Source organism: Oryctolagus cuniculus, chromosome 2 (genome assembly GCF_964237555.1).
Source record: "Oryctolagus cuniculus chromosome 2, mOryCun1.1, whole genome shotgun sequence".
NCBI lineage: Eukaryota > Metazoa > Chordata > Mammalia > Lagomorpha > Leporidae > Oryctolagus > Oryctolagus cuniculus.
In genome coordinates, this window is record NC_091433.1 from 61,893,018 (window position 1) to 61,912,692 (window position 19,675).

Here is a 19,675-nt window from a genome sequence, read left to right on the forward strand (position 1 = left end):
AACTCAGAACATAGCTGAATATTTTTATTATTGAAGAAAAATTAAAACATAAACAAGAAGAAATCACAAAATTGTCAGAGAAGAATTACTTGATTAAAAAGTAAAATACTACATTTTAATATTTTTCTTTATAATTTTATTGAATTTTGTTAAATATTTTAAATGGCATTTCTTCACTCTAAAGTTGAGATGAAATAAAATATCTTATTTTTGAAAATTACATTAAGAAATTTGAAAAATACCTATAATTGTGAAACAAGAATCAACTTGGATAAAATTAAATAGTCTTTTTTTTAACCTTATCATATCTTAATTTTCCAGTAGTATATTCTCCATATGATGGACCTTCTCAATTGTATTCAAGTTTTCTTTCTTTGACTAAGTGCCTAAAACACAATTAAGATTTCCCTTGTGGATATATTTGAGAACATACATCCATTGAATATCTCAGCTGTATGAAATTACAATTTGCCTTGTATATTTTGTCAGAAAAAAACACAGGGAACTATGAAAACAAATGAAATGGACCGAGAACCATTCTAGCATGGAACTGTGTGTGAAATTACTTAGGTGGATGTGTACAGGAAAAGGGTGTGATCTAAGCAGAAGGACTATATTTGCAAGGGTCTGAAAGGGAAGAAAGAAACTTGGGAATGAAGAATCAAATGAATCCAGTTTGTGAGATAAGAAAAAAAAAAAAGAAAGAAGACATTAGTGAAGATGAGGCCAGAACTTCTGGACATATGTGACCTCTGGGAATATTCAAGAACTCATATCTACAGGATTAAAAACAGCCACACTTGGCACACAGTTCCGGTTTGTCTTCACACAGATAAAGAGAAATTGCATTGATCCTTCTGGAAAATTAGCTTTCTTAATGCCTAGAATTTTTACAACCTTCAATTCCCCATTAGCTAATCCATTGCCCTTCTTCTTTCCCTGCTTGAGCTATAATTGAACAGTGTGTCCAAAGGCTCCTTGATCTTTACCCCAATGTCCTCAATGTACTCATTAAAAATGTCAGAGCCCGGGAGGAGAGAGCTGAAATTGAGATGGAGGTAGAAGGTACACAGGGACAAGAAATATTTTTCTCAACGTAGATAGGTAAGGTGATCATAGGCGAGTAAGAGAGAGAATCTTAACTTTATAATGTGCAAATATGCACCCAAGATGAGCACATATATGCATCCTCTCTCTATAAATATGTATGTGTAATATAATGTTATAATATAATATGGATTTTTCTACTGCCAATAATGATAAATGAGGAAGAAGAAATTAAATATGTTAAATATCAGGAATTTATTTTTCAACTGATTTTTAAAATCATTTTCTAACGTATAAGTAGTATGAGCTCAAATCAAAGCAGCAATGCTACACATTGTTAAGACCAGGATCAAAATAATCTTTTCTGGATTTGACCTTGAATTTACTCATCAATAATAATTTATTCATCAATACAGGAGTACATATCATTAGACTAGATGTTAACATGTCTGATACACATAAATGTGCACACACAGAAAAAAGTAAATCACTGTTGTAAATTACAATTAAGGATTCTGGATAAAAGGGAAGTACTTGGCCAAAGTGCATTCACAAATCAAAAAAATTAGATTCAAATATTTGCAACAAATAAAATTATAATCATGGTATCTATAAAAACTGGGAAACATTCTTGGTTGTGGTAGTATCACTGCTCTGGTGTCACTCTACTGTTTGACAAAGTACTATTAGTGGTGAAGCAAGCAACCCATTTGCTTGGACAAATTTCCATAAACTCAGTGTCTTCAGTACAGCGTTCAGAACAAACTTTCTGAGGATTGTTGATGTTCTCAGCCAGAAATAAAGGCATTCTGCTGCCTTTCTTCCTCTCCATGTTTTCACGTTGTTTTCATGCCACCTCTGCCACCATATCACCTTCTTTCCCTACTTTTCAGATCTTTATTTTCTTGTGTACTCTTTCCCCCTTTCTGTCACATCTATCTATTTTCATTTTCCTTGCCCACATAAGAAATTGAATAGTTTATAATTAATTTAATCAATTCAATGCAATTTTATATTTTATATAAGGATAAAAGATTTTTGGTGTTTTTCAAAATAACTTAATAGAGCGCTGTTATTCTTTAATATCTATGTAACATTTAATATTATCTTCTGATGATTCAGTGACCCTTAGTAAATAAAAATTCACCCATACCCTTTGTAATTTTAATTCATTCTACACATACTTTTGGAATTTCTATCAATGAAACCTTAGGCTACGCAGTGCATGCAAATATGAACATCATCATTGAAGCATATATGGAGAACAGACATTTTAAACACTTAAATATTTACTATGATGGATAAATCATTCTTTTTTCCATTTAATCTCTTGGATTATGGTGTTTTAACTTGATCCAGAGTCAATGTCATTTTCAATGCCAAATGTGTGTTTTCCTAGTAGGAATGAATGTAGTCATTATGATGTGGACTGCAGCTCCCTGTGACCTCTGTTACCTCTGGACTTCGGAGAGTAGAAGCATACTGAGGCCATGTCTGTGGGGTAGGTAGAGAAGGAGAGATAAGAATAGTAGTATTCCAAGCAAAACCTTGGAAAAGAACACCACTGTAATTGTTGTTCAAGACTATCAGGGAGAACACACACACACACACACACACACACGCATATACATTCCTCAGAGGGAGGATCCATGTCAGACAGGTATTCCATGGTGGAGCTTGGCTACCTCTGAAGCAGGGGAGAATTCTGGAGAAATACATATGCTTCCAAGAGTCCTGGGCTGAGAATTACAGGTGCTCCTTTCGGATTGTGAGTAAAGCTCTATCTCACTGGCGCTGAAGCCATTACAAAGGGGAACACTCTGATGTCCGCCACTCAAAGGTCCAATGAGGCACTTTCCTGCCTTTTGGAGATTAGCTCTGGATTCTTTCATTTAGTAGATGGTTCTTAAAATCTACTAAGGGAGGCTGGCTCCTTCCCTCAGCGAGAAGCTAGTGCTTCCGAAGCAAGGGAGGAGCGGCAGGTCCTGACAGGGGCATTTCCCTCTCATCTTCCTTGAAAATGGCCAATACACATTAAGGTAGCCCAGGAGAACAATTCTCACAGGCTGAAAGGAGAAATCTTTTTTTTTTCCCCCCCTTGGCTCATGGCAGATTTCACCTGTTCCGCGTCTGACCTCTGGGGGGCTTACTCGGGATGTCAATGAAAATGTAAAGTAGGTAAAATACCAGCTCTTTAATGAGTATTTGTACACCTAACATAGAATTCCTGAAAAAAAAAAAAAATGAGGAAAGCACCGAGAAACGAATACCTAACATATGAATTTCAGAGAAAGTAGAAGATATCCTTGGACAGAAAAAAGTGTACCTATCAGTGCCTGTCAGAGGAGATAATAGCAAGCACTCGAGTCAGTGTTTCTATATGCGGAGTCCTTGTAAAATCCAACCCAAGATGGTTAGCAATACGAAGACAAAATGCTGACTGAAGGAACCCTGTTTCCAAATCAAAGGAGTGAGGCATGCATCCCAGCTTCTGACATGGTGCTTAGTTTACTTGCTGTGTTTGCATCTAGAATGACTTCCTTTAGATATTTCCCCTTTTCTGCGACTGAAATAATGAATCCCCAGGAAAAAAAAAATCACCAAAACAAAATCCAGAAAATGAACAAAAACAGAATAGGTTTACCTAATGGGAAGCCAAGAAGGGGGTTGCATTTGAAATGCCGTTCCAAAGTGGGGTCGGGAGGAGGCAAGGGCAAAACGATTTCCTTAGGTCTCAACTGGGTTCCTGGCATCTCGGCTCTCAGGTGGAGAGGGGTGGGGAGGGGCGGCCGCCTCTAAGGTCATCTATCCCGCAGGTTTGGGAAGGTGCTGAGTGCGACCAGAGACAGGGGTACCCTCGGTCAATTGCCTTTCGAGAGCGCGTTCTGGGTGCGAACGGCAGCGGAGAGAAGGCTGTGCCGCTCCGGCTCCCGCAGGTCGCCCTGGATCGTAATGCGGGAGTCCGGGTCCGCGCGCTGAAGCCACCTCCCGCATTTCCTAGAAGGGTTAAGCCCGCCCAGCCGCTGTGCCGCACCGGGGCTGGACTGCACCTTTCCTCGGGGTCGGGCGGGGAGGAAACCTAACTGCAGCACTTCCACACACACACACACACACACACACGCACACCCCACAATAAAAAGATGCCAACTCGCGTCCTCCGCGGCTAAAAGGTGGCGGCGCGCATCCTTGAGTCCCGGCGGGGTTCGGGGGAGCTTCACTCAGAAGGGAGGTCAGGGAAGGCAGCGGGCGGCAAAGGCGGTGCGGAGGGCTGGGCCGAGCCTCCTGGCCTGTCGGGCAGAGGCTGACAGAGGCGGCGGCCCCTCGCGCAGTTTCTCGGCCAGAGCCGGGAGGTGTCCCCCGCAAGAGTCGCCGCGCTTCTCCCCCGCCGCAGCCAGCGGGCTGAGTGCTGCGCAGTCCCGGAGCCGGGAGTGTCCGCCCCTCGCCTCCACTGACACGCGTCCCCTCAGCCTCGGCACGCAGCCACACGCATCCTCGCACTCCCCTGCTCCACCCCGCCCGACTCCCCGGCCCCCTCGAGGGAGCCCCCCGCGCCCCCACCGGGAAGCGCCGCAACCCCCGCCAGCCGCGCGCGGGCGGCCCCGCCACGCTGCAGCTGGAGCGGTGGCGACTGCCGGCCTCCCAGACTCGGGCGAGGAGGAGGAGGAGGAGGAGGAGGTGGAGGAGGAGGGGAAGCCAGGGAGGGGGCGTGGGGAGGAGGGACGGAGCCAGGAGGAGGAAATAAATAAATAAAACAATAACCTCCGCGCCAATAAGAGCGAGGGAGAGAGAAAGACGCGGCCAGAGAGCCACCGGTGCCTGTTCGCTCGCCTCTGAGAGGCTCTCGGCGCGCGCGTGTGTGTGCGTGAGTGTGTATTTGCCGGGACTGGAGCTGGAAAGTTCAAACTAAACGTGTTGCTCGCGCCGGTGGCCGAGGCCGCGGCCGAAGCTGCCCAACTTCTGTGGGCCAAGTGACTGGCGCTGCCCGGCGCCCTTGGCGTCTCAGCGGCCGCTCGGCCCTGCGCCCGCGCGTCGCGGCCGCAGCGGCTCCGCTCACCCCGGGAGGGAGCCCGCGGCCAGGGCTGGACGCTCGCCCCGCCGCCTCACCGGGCTCGCCTCTGCCGCCGCGGCTGGCAACTGCAGAAAAGGTACGTGGCACTTTCCCCTGCTCGCCGCTCCCCGCGCGCAGCCCGCGCGCGTTGCTGGCTGCCCAGATTCTGCCCCTTCCAGGAGCGGTCCTCATTTGTCAAAGTTTCCCTCTATCTCACACCAGCCCGCGGCATCCGCAGCCGCCCTGCCTGGCAGCGTGGGCGCCGTTGGCTGAAGGGAACCGAGCAGGGGGAGGCTCCGCTGGCGGCGGTGCTTCCCATCTGGATTAAAACCGCGTTTCTGAATAACTCGCAGGTCTTACCTTCCGGGAGTGTCCTTTGTGGTGCTGGTCCGTGTGATGCTTGCAATGGTTTTCCTCGGTCCTTGTGCACGCAACGACGTGCAAGTTTGCGGAAAATTGTACACGCAGAGCAGGGGAAGTTTGCAGCCACTTGACTCCAGCAGAGGAGTAACCCTTTCTTTGCAGTAGCAGCCACGGTTCTGAAGCGGCGGCGGCGGCGCTGACAGCGGCCTGGCTGGTGGCGGCAGCTGCACGCTGTCCCGTCTGTGACTGGGAGAAGGAGAAGTGAGGCTGCCTCATCCCGGAGCGCGACGCGAGCTGCCTGAAAAGACGCTGCGGAGGAAAAAGCTAAGGGCTCTCCGACCGCTGGGTAAATCGTGCTTGGAGAGGCATGGTTTCCTTTTGTGATATTTGTGTGCTTACTGCCATGCGTGCTTACAAATCTCTTTCAAACTTTTATGCATACGATTTCCATTTCTAGATTAGCTGAATGGCTGGGGCTTCTCAGAGGAAGGCCGAGCAAATCGGTGCGCCCGGAGCAGTATGCAAACCTGCCTTGAAGAGCATAGTCCCTTCTGCTTTGTAATAGATCACCTACTGTGGAGCGCTATTTTCCGTGCCTTACTCTGCTAGTGATTAATAGGGACTCTGAGTGTATTTTTGATGGTGAGGTAGGACTTGATAGTGAATCAAAAATTTAAGAAACTCGTAGCAAGTTTCCCAAACAACATGCGTGAGCCTTTTGAAGCCACCTGCTGAATTAGTTCATACTACTTTTTGGAGGTTACCACTTGGTGCAGGAGACATATCCAGCAGATGGAGCAGTGGAAAACGTTCTAGAACACATAGTTCACTCATTTGTCCCAATTTAATCCTGAGAATGCAAAAAAAAAAAAAAATGTATATGGAGATCAGTTTACAAGTGACACTGGATTTTGTGTTAGCTTTGAGAATAACTTTCTTGGTAACTTAAATGTGACTGAATTATAATGGTGGAAGCCTTTATTATTTAAGCTCTTATTTTCTTTCATACAGCATTTTAAAAATAGTTCCTTGTAAAATTTAGAGTCTGGTGTGAGTCATTCACGTGAGAACTATCAGCAGGTCCTGTGGTTATATTTTGTGACCATTGCCTGCCCCATGTAAAACAACGCCTTCTGCCATCACACAAGTCCAACACTGTGTTATGGTGTAGAAGAGTATACAAACATGTACAAAGTAAGCAAACATTATCCATTAGGATACCTTGTACTAATTTGAACACAGCTGGATTTATGTTTTACAAAGTTCAGATCAGTTGATATAATTCTTCTTAAAGTACTTTATTGCCTCTGAAATTGAAAGAGAAAAGTTAATAAAACTTTTGGTGGTAGGTCTTGTGAATCAGGCTTCCTCCTTCCCAAGAATTCTGTGGCATTTAGAACTGTTGTGACTTAGCACATTAATCATACTTTTAGATCCAAAGATGTTCAAAAGTTACCTTTTTTGTATCTGTACATTAGTAAGTATGGTAACAATGCTAATAGAATGTGCCTTCCTAAATAACTTTTAAAACTTTATAGGCAGACATGCATCTGACAAAAAGTTTTAAAATTAATAAGAAAAATGAACTGCCCATTTTACAGACAGCAGAAACAGCTTAAGCAACGTTAGCATTTTTTGCACTCTGAGGAAAGAGCTGGTGTTTGAATCTAGTCTGCTCATCTCTTCTGTCTCTTTCTCCTATCATTGTATCTTGCTGTTGCAAGCTGAGCTGGAATAGTCTGGAAGGACCCAATTAGGTCTTATTTTAATGTTATTATTTAGCAATGGGAAAGTTAGAGCTACACACCAAACATTTTAAGGAACTTAGAGAACAAGCAAGATAACTCTGAAACATATATTATTAGTAACCCTTTGATTTAAATATACTTTCCAGTGAGCACACATGTTTGTAAAATATTACTGTTTTCTAAATCATCAGATAATGCCTGTACAATAATACTTACCTATGCCTTTTGAAACTCTATTTCCTTTATATTCATGTAATATCAAGGAAGGCTTGGAACTCCCAATATTATAAAGAGTTCCTTCCTGAAGGAACTGATTTTATACAGCCTGTTGCCACACAGATTAAATGATTATGGATTGTTTTTCTAAATTTATCTCATTCTAAATTTATGACCTTTCACACTGGCAGGAGCAAAAGGCTTCAGTGCAAGATGTGGAAAGTTTTCTGTCATATTTCCAGAATTTACTAATTCCTCATCACTGTTAAAGGTGTTAAATCCCTCAAATAACACTTATTGACAACTTAAAAATCAGCTAGTAACAGCAGTGTTACTTTAGTAAAATAAGTTAGAAATGGGTATAATATGATCATTGCTTATTTGATATTATCCTCAGAGAAACCAGATGGGTTTATAGATTTTTTCTGTAAATTAATAAAGTATTGATATATGCATATAAAAATGATTACTATTTTAAAACTTTAAAAAGTGCTCAATATTTTCTCCATACAGTACTGAGATAAGTTTAGATGAGTGGCAAAATCAGATAACACTATCAAAAATGAGTTTGTGTTTATAGGGGGAAAACATACAGGATAAGACACATACATACATAGTCACTTAGTACAAAGACTATTTTCTTTTTTTAAAGTATGTATTAGAATCAAGGACCTCCAGCCAGAGCGGCTTGGAGGGGGTCTTCCAAGAGAGGAAAACCCAAAGAGGGCTGGGGGCAGTCAGATTTAAGTACAACCTCGACAATCAGAAGTACAAAGACTCTTGATATTGGCAGTGCTGATGTGCTACATTAAAAAATTTTGAAAGACAATTTAATCCAAAATACTAAACTTGTTTTAAAAACTTCATGGCCGAAAAATGGATATCTGTGAATAGTGTATGTATATCTGTTAATGCATCTGCATTAGTGTGTTTATATCTGTTAAGTGTATATCTATAGTCAACCTAAGCCTCATGATTGTGGTTGAAGCTGGGCAATCACCAAGTGCCTGTACTTATTTCATGTTCACAGTGCACTTCCGGCTCTATTTGTATTTTCATTCTATCTCCTCAAGAACTTACTCTGATACAGCTAAGGTAGTTAATTTTCTTCCAACATCATAACATTTAGTTATTAGGTTTTGACTTAAATATATTTCAACTGAGTTAAGCTTTCAAAAACATATAAATGGATTGGGAGATTATGAAAAAGCAGTACGTTTTGATTTACTGCATTAAGTTACCTTCTAAGAGATAAAATAGGTTTATCAGTCAGAGAAGATCAAGCAAAAGATGAAACCTTTTATCCTTTAATTTATGTCTCATCACCTGCCTGTTTGATTTATAATGTAAAGTACGACTGAGCATGACTTTTACCTATGGTTTATTGAAAATACATATATGTTTGAAGAGTAGGTGTCTTTTATTTTTGAAAACAACATAACTTCTTAATTAGATGAAAAATTTTAAGTAGTATATAAGAAAAAAGATTTAAAAATTTTTCGCTTTGTATACAGAATTTAAAATATATATTGGAATATAAATTGTAGCAGCAATGATGAAGATCTTAAGATTTATTCCCAATACTTCCAACTTTATGTATTACCCAGATTAAGTATTTCAGTGTTAATGATGTACTGAGTGCAACCACCTTTATACTTAAGTGACTTATTTCAACTAGCATTTATATAAAACTCTACTGAAAATAGCTTTATTTTCCATATATAAATGTTTTATGAAGAATACAGGATAATTTCTATCTCTGTCTATCTACTAACTACCATATATCTACCCATGTATCTATCTATTTTAAACACATTTCTAGCCTTAGTATAATTTTCCTCATTTGATATTTAGAAATAGATTTTATTTCATTGATGCTTCTGAATTTTTTTTTTGAAGCACCAGGGTCTTCAAATGTGATTATATAGGGCATTAGTAGTTCAGTAAGGCTTTAGAGACAGTTTGCCATAGAAATATGACTGGATAAACTGTCTTACTATTCACTCAAGTAACATAAAAATTGTGATAATCTCTAAGTACAACTTCTTATGTGAACTATTTATAGTGTTATTTAAGATATAAAACCATCAGACAAGAAATATACAGGTTTTCCTTTAGAGTGGTAAAAAACTATCTTCTAGGTTTTATAGAGCTGGTACTTAAAATTTATTGTTGAAAAAGATGGATGGATTAAAATTGACATCAACTTCCTGAAAAATTAACTATTGGCATCACAGTTATGATAATTATGAAAACTTTACCTTTAGAATGTTCATTCTTCAGAAGTAGGAGACTTGCAAGGGATGAGGAAGCACAAAGGATAGAAAACATCATGAAAGAATTCACTGCCTGATATCATTAGAAAAAAACAGTTGTAGAGCTATTTATGTTCTATTCGGAATGCTTCATGATTTTGATTGTTTCTACACACATCAATAGCCAGAAGAATTATTTTCTCATTTGCAGTAGGGATATTTTTAAGGGTTTAAAATGTGTAACTGATTTTCAAGATTTTGTGCCTAAACTAAAGTCAGCTATAATACTGTTGGCAAAATGAAGGATTGAATAACTTTGTTTTTATAAAAAGCTTGAATTGATATTACTTAATATATACTCCCAAAATCTATAGTATTACTACTTTTCTAATACTTTTACTATTAATATAAATCATACTAGGTTTTTTTATAAACTGTAAAGTATATAATGGAGTCAGACGCAGTACTGTTGCGCAACAAGGTAACGCTGTAAAGTATATTATGCTCAGGAGCCTGCTGGTCTTTTACTGAACTTTTGAAATAAATGCTGTTCATCATTATTGTATTACCTACTAGGATCTGTTATGTAAACATTACAGTTAGAACCTTATCATGCGAAATAGTGGTGCATTAAAAAGACCATTGCTCTGGTTCTGATTTCTTAAGCTGGTGGCCATAGGCAAATCAGAACAGAAAGCTTCCATTTGCCAAGCTTCAGTTATAGGATTGTGCAAGATGAGAGAGGACACCTTTCCACGTCAATGTTTTCTCGCCAGTTTACAAACATCCATTTTCTACATAAACTTTATGTTACAATATTTTAAAACTGAACTAAGTTGATGAGAACTGATCATGATTACAAATAACAATTCATTAGTGGCTAGCATCAGTACTTATTTTTCTGTATTATTACGCAGTCTGTTATTGATTAAGTATTAATTAAAGATGAAAGACTTATTCACCTTGCCCTTTTTTAAAAAAAAAGAAAAGCAGTTATATGGACCAATTTTGACTAGTTGTCATCTAAATCTAAGAACAAGTTGTTGGTGTACTTTTCAAGAATTCATCATATTATATGGAAAATAAATATTTTAGGTTAAGTTGCAATTATATATAAAATGAACAGCAGCATCAGTAAGTAAACATGCCAATATTTCAGCAAATTTGACAACTTGATATGATAAATGGGCTTTCTTGTCTGCGTGTTTTAATTTTCTGTGTTAATTAATATACATTATCATTAGAGAGTATAATGATATCTTGTTGCTCATACATATAAAGGTTAAATAGTTAAATTACCCTTCATTCCTGGTTTTATTTTTCCTAAAAAGTATTTACCTAAATTTACAAGCAAACCTTAAATTTGATGTAAACCTTTTAAAGAATAAATACAAAATTAAGTGTGCAATAAACATTAAGATCCTCTATCTTTGATCTCTTCTCAGCATATAAAAAAGATATTTTTAAGATTAAATAGGCACCTGAAAATCTGAGATGTTAACTATGTCATACTGCATTTGGAGTTTTTTTTGAGATGTTTGTAATTTTTTTCTTAATGTCTTACAAATTAATTTTAATTTTATATTGTATATAACAATTCTTTATGGAAATATGTTTCTTTGGTAACAAAATTGAAAACACTAAAATATCTTGCATTTTAAACTGTATTAAATATAGATCTTGAGTTTCAAAACATTAAATTCATACTATATATGCATCATTTATACTGTAGGTCATCCTAAAAATATGGGTTTGAGAACAGTTTATCAGTGTGAATTTCCTAATTCATACTCTTTACAGTGATTTTACATACAATTCATTATTTTGCATGTTATAGTCAAAACAGAGTTGACATATCAGTAATTGCTAAGTTCATTTTACAGTGATTCAAAAATGCATTGAAACCATATGATGTGTTATTCTTAAAATGTATTATTCCCAAAGTTATTTGTGTAAATGGAATCTTCTACACATTACTTCAAAATTGTATTGGTAACTATGGGGTCAAAGTTAAATTATTTGTTGTTTTTGTATAATTATGCATCAGGGGTTTGTATTTTATATTTATAACCTATTTACATCCTTAAAAAATCTGATAATATTTTAGAGACAACATTTATAATTGTGAAGTGTATCAGGATTTTAAAATGCTTACCTTTAAAACAGTTAACAGTAATTAATTTGAACCAAGGAAAAATCAAAAAGTTAATAATGATGGCACATGAATATAAGAATATATTTCAGAAAAGTGAAAGAGGTGGGTGTCTAATCCAAATCATATTAAAGCTAGTAATGTCAGTATTTGTTTTTACAAATTTTGATGGAAAACTAACCTTATATAGCTGTGAAGTGCAGAAAATAATAGTTTTGAGTTTTTAAGTATCTCTTAATGATTTTAGCAAGTTTTATGCTCAAATTGCCATGTTAGATATATTTACATAGAATGACTTACATTTTTTTAATGTACTTCAGCCACTGTTGTTTTAGACAGTATCGGTAGTATCCAATTTTGTCTGTTACAAAATTTGAAGTTACAGCACTTTAAAAAAAGTTTGATGCACTTAAATAAAAGATTGTTTATACAACCAGTGTAAATGAATTATATGATAATACTTTTCAGAGAAAGAAAATTGAGATTGCAAAATAACTTTGAAATATAAATCACCCGTAAATTAGCTTGAGCATTAATTTTATATAAACAATTTGCTTACAATTGTATTTTATTTTTAAATATCGGACTACTGTTGTGAAAAATTTAAATTAAAAAATGTAACCATATGATAATTTCTTTCTTGTTCTGTTTTTAGAGCTTGATTATTTCATTTTAGTTTTATTTGGAATCACTTTGTGTTTAGCAATTCTAGGATAAAATTGTAAAATTTTTATACCACATCTCATTTCCCTAGGCTAGACTTTCACAATCCGATGGAATTATAGAAAGCAAGCTTTTAAATTGTGTGATAAACCCAAAAGTAATAACGTTAAGGGACAGTGGTTTAGCTAGTTATGTAATTTCATCTAAAGAATTACAACTGGCATATTCATTTAAAATTTTATTTCTGATATGTTCTAACTAGTTAGATATTGACAGCTTTATTTAATGTTAGTTCCATTGAGTAAGATCAGAAGACTTGTAAACATTTAAAATATGAGTAATATGCAAAATCTTTTAGTAAATAATGTCGCTAATATAAAATCAAGAAAAAATGTGCTTTTAGGCAAAAGTCATAGTGAGATACCTCAAATATCTTATGATTTCAAAAAATAATAATGTATCAGAAGATAAATATGTGAGACCAAATATAAGAGGGAAAAAAAGCTTTACCAAAGGGAATGTAATATATTCCCAAGGCAGCAGCTCTTATCTTATGAGACAAATGTTTCTTGGGTACATAGAAAACATACAAAGAAAAGAAAAAATCCCAAAGGCAATGTTTGGTTAATACTCATAGGGATGCTCTCTAGGGAAGAAAGTAGATACTAGCTTTCTGAATGCTTGATGTCCCAGATCTGTATGATCTGATGGCAGTAGAAGCTTATCATACCAATAGATGTAAATGTTCTAGTTTAACATTTACCAAGCAACCTTCAGACATTCTATTTACTGCTGTACATTTTCTTTAAGCAATGATATTTAGGTGCCCCTGAACAATACAGGCTGTGACTACTGTATTGCAATTCCAGATTAATGAATTGGCCTATTAAGTTATACAATTCATTCCTCTGTGAATGTTGTTAGTCGGAGTCATCATCCCCAAATCTAATTAGCTTTGCAACTCTGACACATACTGTAAACCAAATTTATAAGGCCAAGGTCACCAACCACTGAGAGAAGCCCTCGTGTCACCCAAGAAGATTTTTCTTTCCAAAGACCTCTTTTTTCAAAAAGTACAGTGACAAAATATAAAGTCCAAGAGCCCTTACTACTTTAATACTCCTTTTTATTCAATTATCATTAAAATAAGGAAACACAATTACTAAGGGAATAAAAAAAATGAAAAAAAAAGTACTTTGAAATTACATTTACCAGAATGGAAATGTTTCCAAAGGAATATTTGTATTGTGAAATTTATAAGGACTGCTAATTATTTACCCTCTAGTAACCAAAATTCAAGATTAAAAATATGGCTTTACTAATACTCAAAATGAAATTTTACAGATTCAGAAGAGAAATCCCACCTTAAAGTTCATTAGGCATTCACTTCATGTATTCTTTTTTTATAATTGGCATTTTTATATACTTTCTGTGATATTTTTAAGATTTTTATCTTTAGTCATGCATCTAAAACTGGTTCATGCATTTGAGCACTGTTCTGTATTCCATTATATGATTATTATTAAATCATGGTTTAAGCATACTTTTCTGATGTTTGCAATAGTTAAGTGATAAATAAACTACAAATTCAAAGCTAAACTACAAATATACAACAAACCATGCAGTTGCATAAAATAAATGTGAGTGATGTGATACACATATTTTTATGTACTTCTACTATGATATGTTTAGCATAGCATTTACATGAAGTTTTCAAAAATCAAAAAGCTTACTCTATTAAATATCTTTGAATAACGTTATCATTTTGTGACCATGTTTTTTCATTGTATAGATTTTGTGGAAATTATTTAAAACAGTTTCTTGTGTTTGGACATTCAGTTATGTAACATGTTCATATTAGGGGGAAAAAAAACTAATTGAATTTTTTTAGAAACCCAAAACATTAACTTAGGATGAATTCTCAAAAATGAAATAATTAAAATAGATATATGCCTGGCTGTTTTGAGTTTTAAGATAATATAATGCAAGTTCTCTTTTAAGCACTTTCAGAAATAATTGGAACCATAATAGTTTGTGGTTGTCTCTTAAGTGAATAATTGCTTGAGAAATACAAATTTGATATTTCTGTTGTAGATATAAAAGTGAATGCTGAGAGAGTCTGAGATATGACTTTAGCTCACACCTATATGATCTTGGAAGGGTTAATAACTTTTAATCCAGATTCCACATATGTTAACCAAGGAATTGTAAACAACTTTTAGAGAACATTGTCATCACAGTCTTCTTAAGCTTACAATTCTACTCTTGATTTTATTTAAAAAAAAAAAAAAGAACTTATAAGAATGAAAGTATATAAAAAATAGCTGACTTGCTGCCAGTTTCAAGGTTATAAGATTTGGGGCAGGGATCTGTTTTCTTGCAATAGAATTTATTAATAGAGCTAGTTATTTGACCCAAAGCTGACATAAGCCCACAATTCAACATCTTTTCAGTTTTCCTTAAGAAATTTCGTAACTAGGCCGGCGCCGCGGCTCAGTTGGCTAATCCTCCACCTAGCGGCGCCAGCACACAGGGTTCTAGTCCCGGTTGCCCCTCTTCCAGGCCAGCTCTCTGCTGTGGCCCGGGAAGGCAGTGGAGGATGGCCCAAGTGCTTGGGCCCTGCACCCCATGGGAGACCAGGAGAAGCACTTGGCTCCTGCCTTCGGATCAGCGGGGTGCGCCAGCCGCAGTGCGACAGCCGTGGCGGCCATTGGAGGGTGAACCAACAGCAAAAGGAAGACCTTTCTCTCTGTCTCTCTCTCTCACTATCCACTCCACCTGTCAAAAAAAAAATTTCATAACTGATTGCATAATATTTTAGAATATACGCAAATAAATAGGGTCATGTATATCTAAAATTATTTCCCTATGTTATTTCATGTTATGTCCACTCTTGGTATTATAATAGAATTAGGCACATGTGTGTGTGTATGCATGAAAGTATGAATGTTATTTCTTACACAAACTTGTGCATATTCTATCAATGGGTAGTAAAGACCAGTATTTCAATACACTTTTAACTTGTGTATATTAAAATACATTTCAACTTTTTGTTACTTCTTTTTTTTAAGATTTATTTATTTATTTGAAAGGCAGCATTAGAGAGGCAGAGGCAGAGAGAGAGAGGTATTCCATCCACTGATTCACTCCCCAAATGGCCTCAATGGCCAGAGCTGGGCCAATCTAAAGCCAGCAGCCAGGAGCTTCTTCTGGGTCTCCCACCAGGGTGCACTGCTTTCCCAGACCATAGCAGAGAGCCGACCCGAAGTGGAGCAGCAAGGTCTCCAACCAGCACCCATACGGGATGCAGGCAGCAGCTTTACCTGCTATGTTATAGCACTGGCCCCTTGTTTCTTAACGTTTAAGAGATTTCTTCCTAATTACTCTAGTTTCCAAACAAAACAAACAAACAAAAAACAATAATGCCTTTATGTTTAGAAGGTTCTCTTAGAAGTAATACTTGCCTATCAAATAAACTTATGAATAAATTAGATTTTCCCTAGTTCGTTGTTTTAAATCCAGTTACTTTTATACCTGAACAAAATTATCTGTGGCTCAATTCTCAAAATTAATTCTTTCTTTTTCAATGCTTCTCTTCCCTCTGCTCTGTAAAAACTGCTTTTCAAGAAGATTTTTTGTTTTCTTCTTTAAATGTACACTTGGGGTAGGCATTTGGGCTAGTGGTTAAGATGCCATTTCGGAAGCCCACAGCCCTTAGGGAAGGAAGTCCCTTGGGTTTCAGTCCTATCTCCCCTCCTGATTCTACCTTTCTGCTAATATACAACCTGGGAGGCAGCAAAAGATGGCATTAGGTCCCTGTCATCCAGCCTGGATCTTGGTTTTGGCCTGTACACTGCTGCTACAGCTGTTGTGGGTATTTAGGGAGTTAACCAGAAGATGGGGGATTTCACTCCCTTCCCTTCCCTTCCCCTCCCCTCTCCTCTCTTCTTGCTCTGTCCACTGCCACAGCTGTGTGGGTATTTGGGGAGTTAACTAAAGGATGGGAGATTTCTCTCTCTTCTCCTTCTTCCTCTCCCTCTTCTTCTCACTCCTCTCCCTCTCCCTCCTTTTCTCCCTCCTCTCCCTCCTTCTCCATCTCCCACTCCCTCTCTCTCCTCTCCCTCTCCTTCCCCCTCCTCTCTCTCTTTCCCTCTCCCTTTCCCTCCCCCACCTCTCCCTGTCTCTCTCCCTCCTCCCCTACCCCATCCTCTCCCTCTCTAGATACCTTCTCTCCTTCTCCCTCTCCCTCTCATCTGGCCACAGCCACAGCTGTTGTGAATATCTGGGGAGTTAACCAGCAGATGAGAGATTTCTCTCTCTTCTTCCCTCTTCTCCCCTCTCTTCCTGTCCCCTCCTCTTTTTCTTTCTTTGTCTCAGTTTCTCTCAAATAAATAAAATAGGAGCAGGCATTTTGGCACACTGGGTTAAGCTCCCACTTGGGATGCCAACATTGTATATGGAGTGTCTGGGTTCAAGCACTGTCTCCTGGTTCTGATTGCAGCTTCCTGCTAATCTGTGGAAGACAAGTGCTTGAGTCTGCTACTCACATGGGAGACCCAGATTGAGTTCCTGCCTCCGAGTTTCTGCCACTGGCAGTTGTGGGCATCTGGACGGAAAACCAGAGGATGGAAGATAAATATTTGTTAAAAAATAAATAAAAGTGGGCATTTGGTACAGCAGTTAAGATGCTGCTTGGAAGAGCACTTCCCATATAAAATGCCTGCAGTTTAAGTTCCAGCTCCACTTCTTTTTTACTTTTTAAATATTTATTTATTTGAAAGGCAGAGTTACAGAGGCCAAGGCAGAGAGAGGTCTTTCATCTGCTGGTTCACTCCCTACAAGGCCACAACGGCCAGAGCTGCGCTGATCCGAAGCCAGGAGCCAGGAGTTTCCTGGGACCCAAGGACTTGAGCCATCTACTGATTTCCCAGGACATCAGCAGAGAGCTGGATAGGAAGTGGAGCAGCTGGAACTCGAACCGGCACCCATATAGGATGCTGGCACTGCAGACAGCAGCTTTACCCCCTAGGTCACAGCATGGGTCCCCAACTCTACTTCTGCTTCTGATCCAGCTTCCTGCTTCCTTCCCACAGCACACTTTGGGAGTCAGTAGTGATGACTCAAGTAGTTGAGTCCCTGCCTCCCATGTGGGAGATATGATTTGACCACAGCTGGACTTCTGGCTTTGCTCTGGCCCAGCCCTGGCTATTGTGGGCATTTGAGGAGTGAACCAGAAGATGGAAGTTCTTAATCTGTCTGTCTCTATGCTTTCCAATAAATAAAAATTATGAAATGTACATTTAAATTTGTTGTATAGACTTTCAGTATAGACTAGAAATCTAGAAAATCCTTTAGCATAATATTTCCTATTAATCATGTTGTAATAATAATTCTGTTTATCTGCTCTTTTCTTATAGAATCAGCAAGCAGTGAAAAGATTCCAACCTACATGGTAGAAATTTCAAGTAAGAGTGGATTGCTGTGTTATGGTGAATCCTAGGCACATCCTAGTATGACATTCATGATTAATCTTTGATCAGTTTTTCTGTTGTTCTTTTTTTTTTTTTCCTTACGTATTCCTCCCCACCCTACCCTGATTATGTGATCTTTCTTAACTAGGGAAAACTAGAGACTATGAGATAGCATAAATTTTGATTAGGCTACAGTCAAGGCTGTTCTTTTTTCTGTATACTACCTTTTACAAATATCCACATTTTTGGGAAAAATAAATACAAATAACAGTAGGCTACTTTGTAAATAAAATGGTCAAGGCCTGAATGCCTTCTGACTGTTTCTTCTAAGCAAACTCAAATACTTTATGCTTCTCCTAGCAAAAAACTAAAGAAATTTGTTCTTTAAAAAATTATATTGTTTCCTCTTTTACCCTCATTTTCCTTTTCTGGAATTGAATACGTTCTCTTTTTTTTAAAGATTTATTTATTTTACTCGAAAATCAGAGTTACACAGCGAGAGAAGGAGAGAGAGAGAGAAAGAGAGGTCTTCCATTCGCTGGTTCACTCCCCAGTTGGCTGCAATGGCTGGAGCTGTGCCGATCCAAAACCAGGAGCCAGGAGCTGCTTTGGGGTCTCCCATGTGGGTGCAGGGGAAACCATCTTCTACTGCTTTACCAGGCCATAGAAGAGAGCTGGATTGGAAGTGGAGCAGCTGGGTCTTGAACCAGAGTCCATAAGAGATGCCAGCACTACAGGTGGAGGCTTTACATGCCACGCCACAGCACAGGCCCTGAATACGTTCTTTATTCCCCCTAAATGAAAACCATATGGTATAATAAGAGTTATTTATGTATCAATGTACATGAGTTTCAGACAATACGTTATTTCCTCTAAACTGCCTTTGAGAAATTGAAAGGCAGAGAGAGAGAGAGAGAGAGCTCCCATATGTTGGTTCACCTCCCAAATGCCTCATGATAGTGGGTGCAGGGGATGAGTGTTGTGAAGTGCAGAGCTAGGAACTTAATCCGGGTCTCTCACATGGGTGGCAGGAGCCCAAATCACATGAACCAATACTGCTGTCTCCTAAGGTCCATATTGGTGGGAAGGTGGAACCAGGAGTCAGAGCACAAAATGGAACCCACATACTTTGATGCGGGACATGGGCATTTTAACAGCTTTGCTAAATGTCTGTTCCAATTTATACCTTTTATTTTGTTTTATTTTATTTTGACAGATAGAGTTAGACAGTGAGAGAGAGAGAGAAATGTCTTCCTTCCGTTGGTTCACCCCCCCAAATGACTGCTATGGCTGGAGCTATGCCGATCTGAAGCCAGGAGCCAGGTGTTTCCTCCTGGTTTCCCATGTGGGTGCATGGGACTGGAAGAGGAGCAACCAGGACTTGAACCCAGTGCCCATATGGGATGCCGGTGCCACAGGCAGAGGATTAACCAAATGAGCCACTGCGCCGACCCCCAATTTATATCTTTTAAATCTTTGTTTCTGCTTTGAGTTTCATTGGCTCTAAATCCCACACTTCACCAACTCAAACATTTGGTCTCAGCTGGCAGACTGATCAGTTCCTCCCTTCCTATTCTTTTGATCACCATATCCCCTTGCCTATATATACTGAGATCGTTGGTCTGAGATTTCATTTGCATCCTGGCATTTCACACATAGCATTGTATGCTTAGGAAAATCAGCCATGTTATTATTATTGCTTCTAGTAAGCA

The 19,675-nt window shown here is 38.6% G+C and overlaps 1 protein-coding gene across 1 annotated transcript in view; it reads right to left on the minus strand.

Annotated features, from left to right (window-relative positions):
* Window positions 1-255: 255 nt before the first annotated feature.
* Window positions 256-19,675, minus strand: part of LOC127489556 (uncharacterized) — a 90,738-nt gene continuing 71,318 nt past the window's right edge. The window contains exons 2-3 of the mRNA XM_070069508.1: window positions 5,456-5,704; window positions 256-2,541 (exon numbers count right to left, since the gene is read on the minus strand). Of these exons, the coding sequence (XP_069925609.1) occupies window positions 2,499-2,541; window positions 5,456-5,704 (292 nt within the window). The 3' untranslated portion in view covers window positions 256-2,498. The remainder of the gene's footprint in view (window positions 2,542-5,455; window positions 5,705-19,675) is intronic.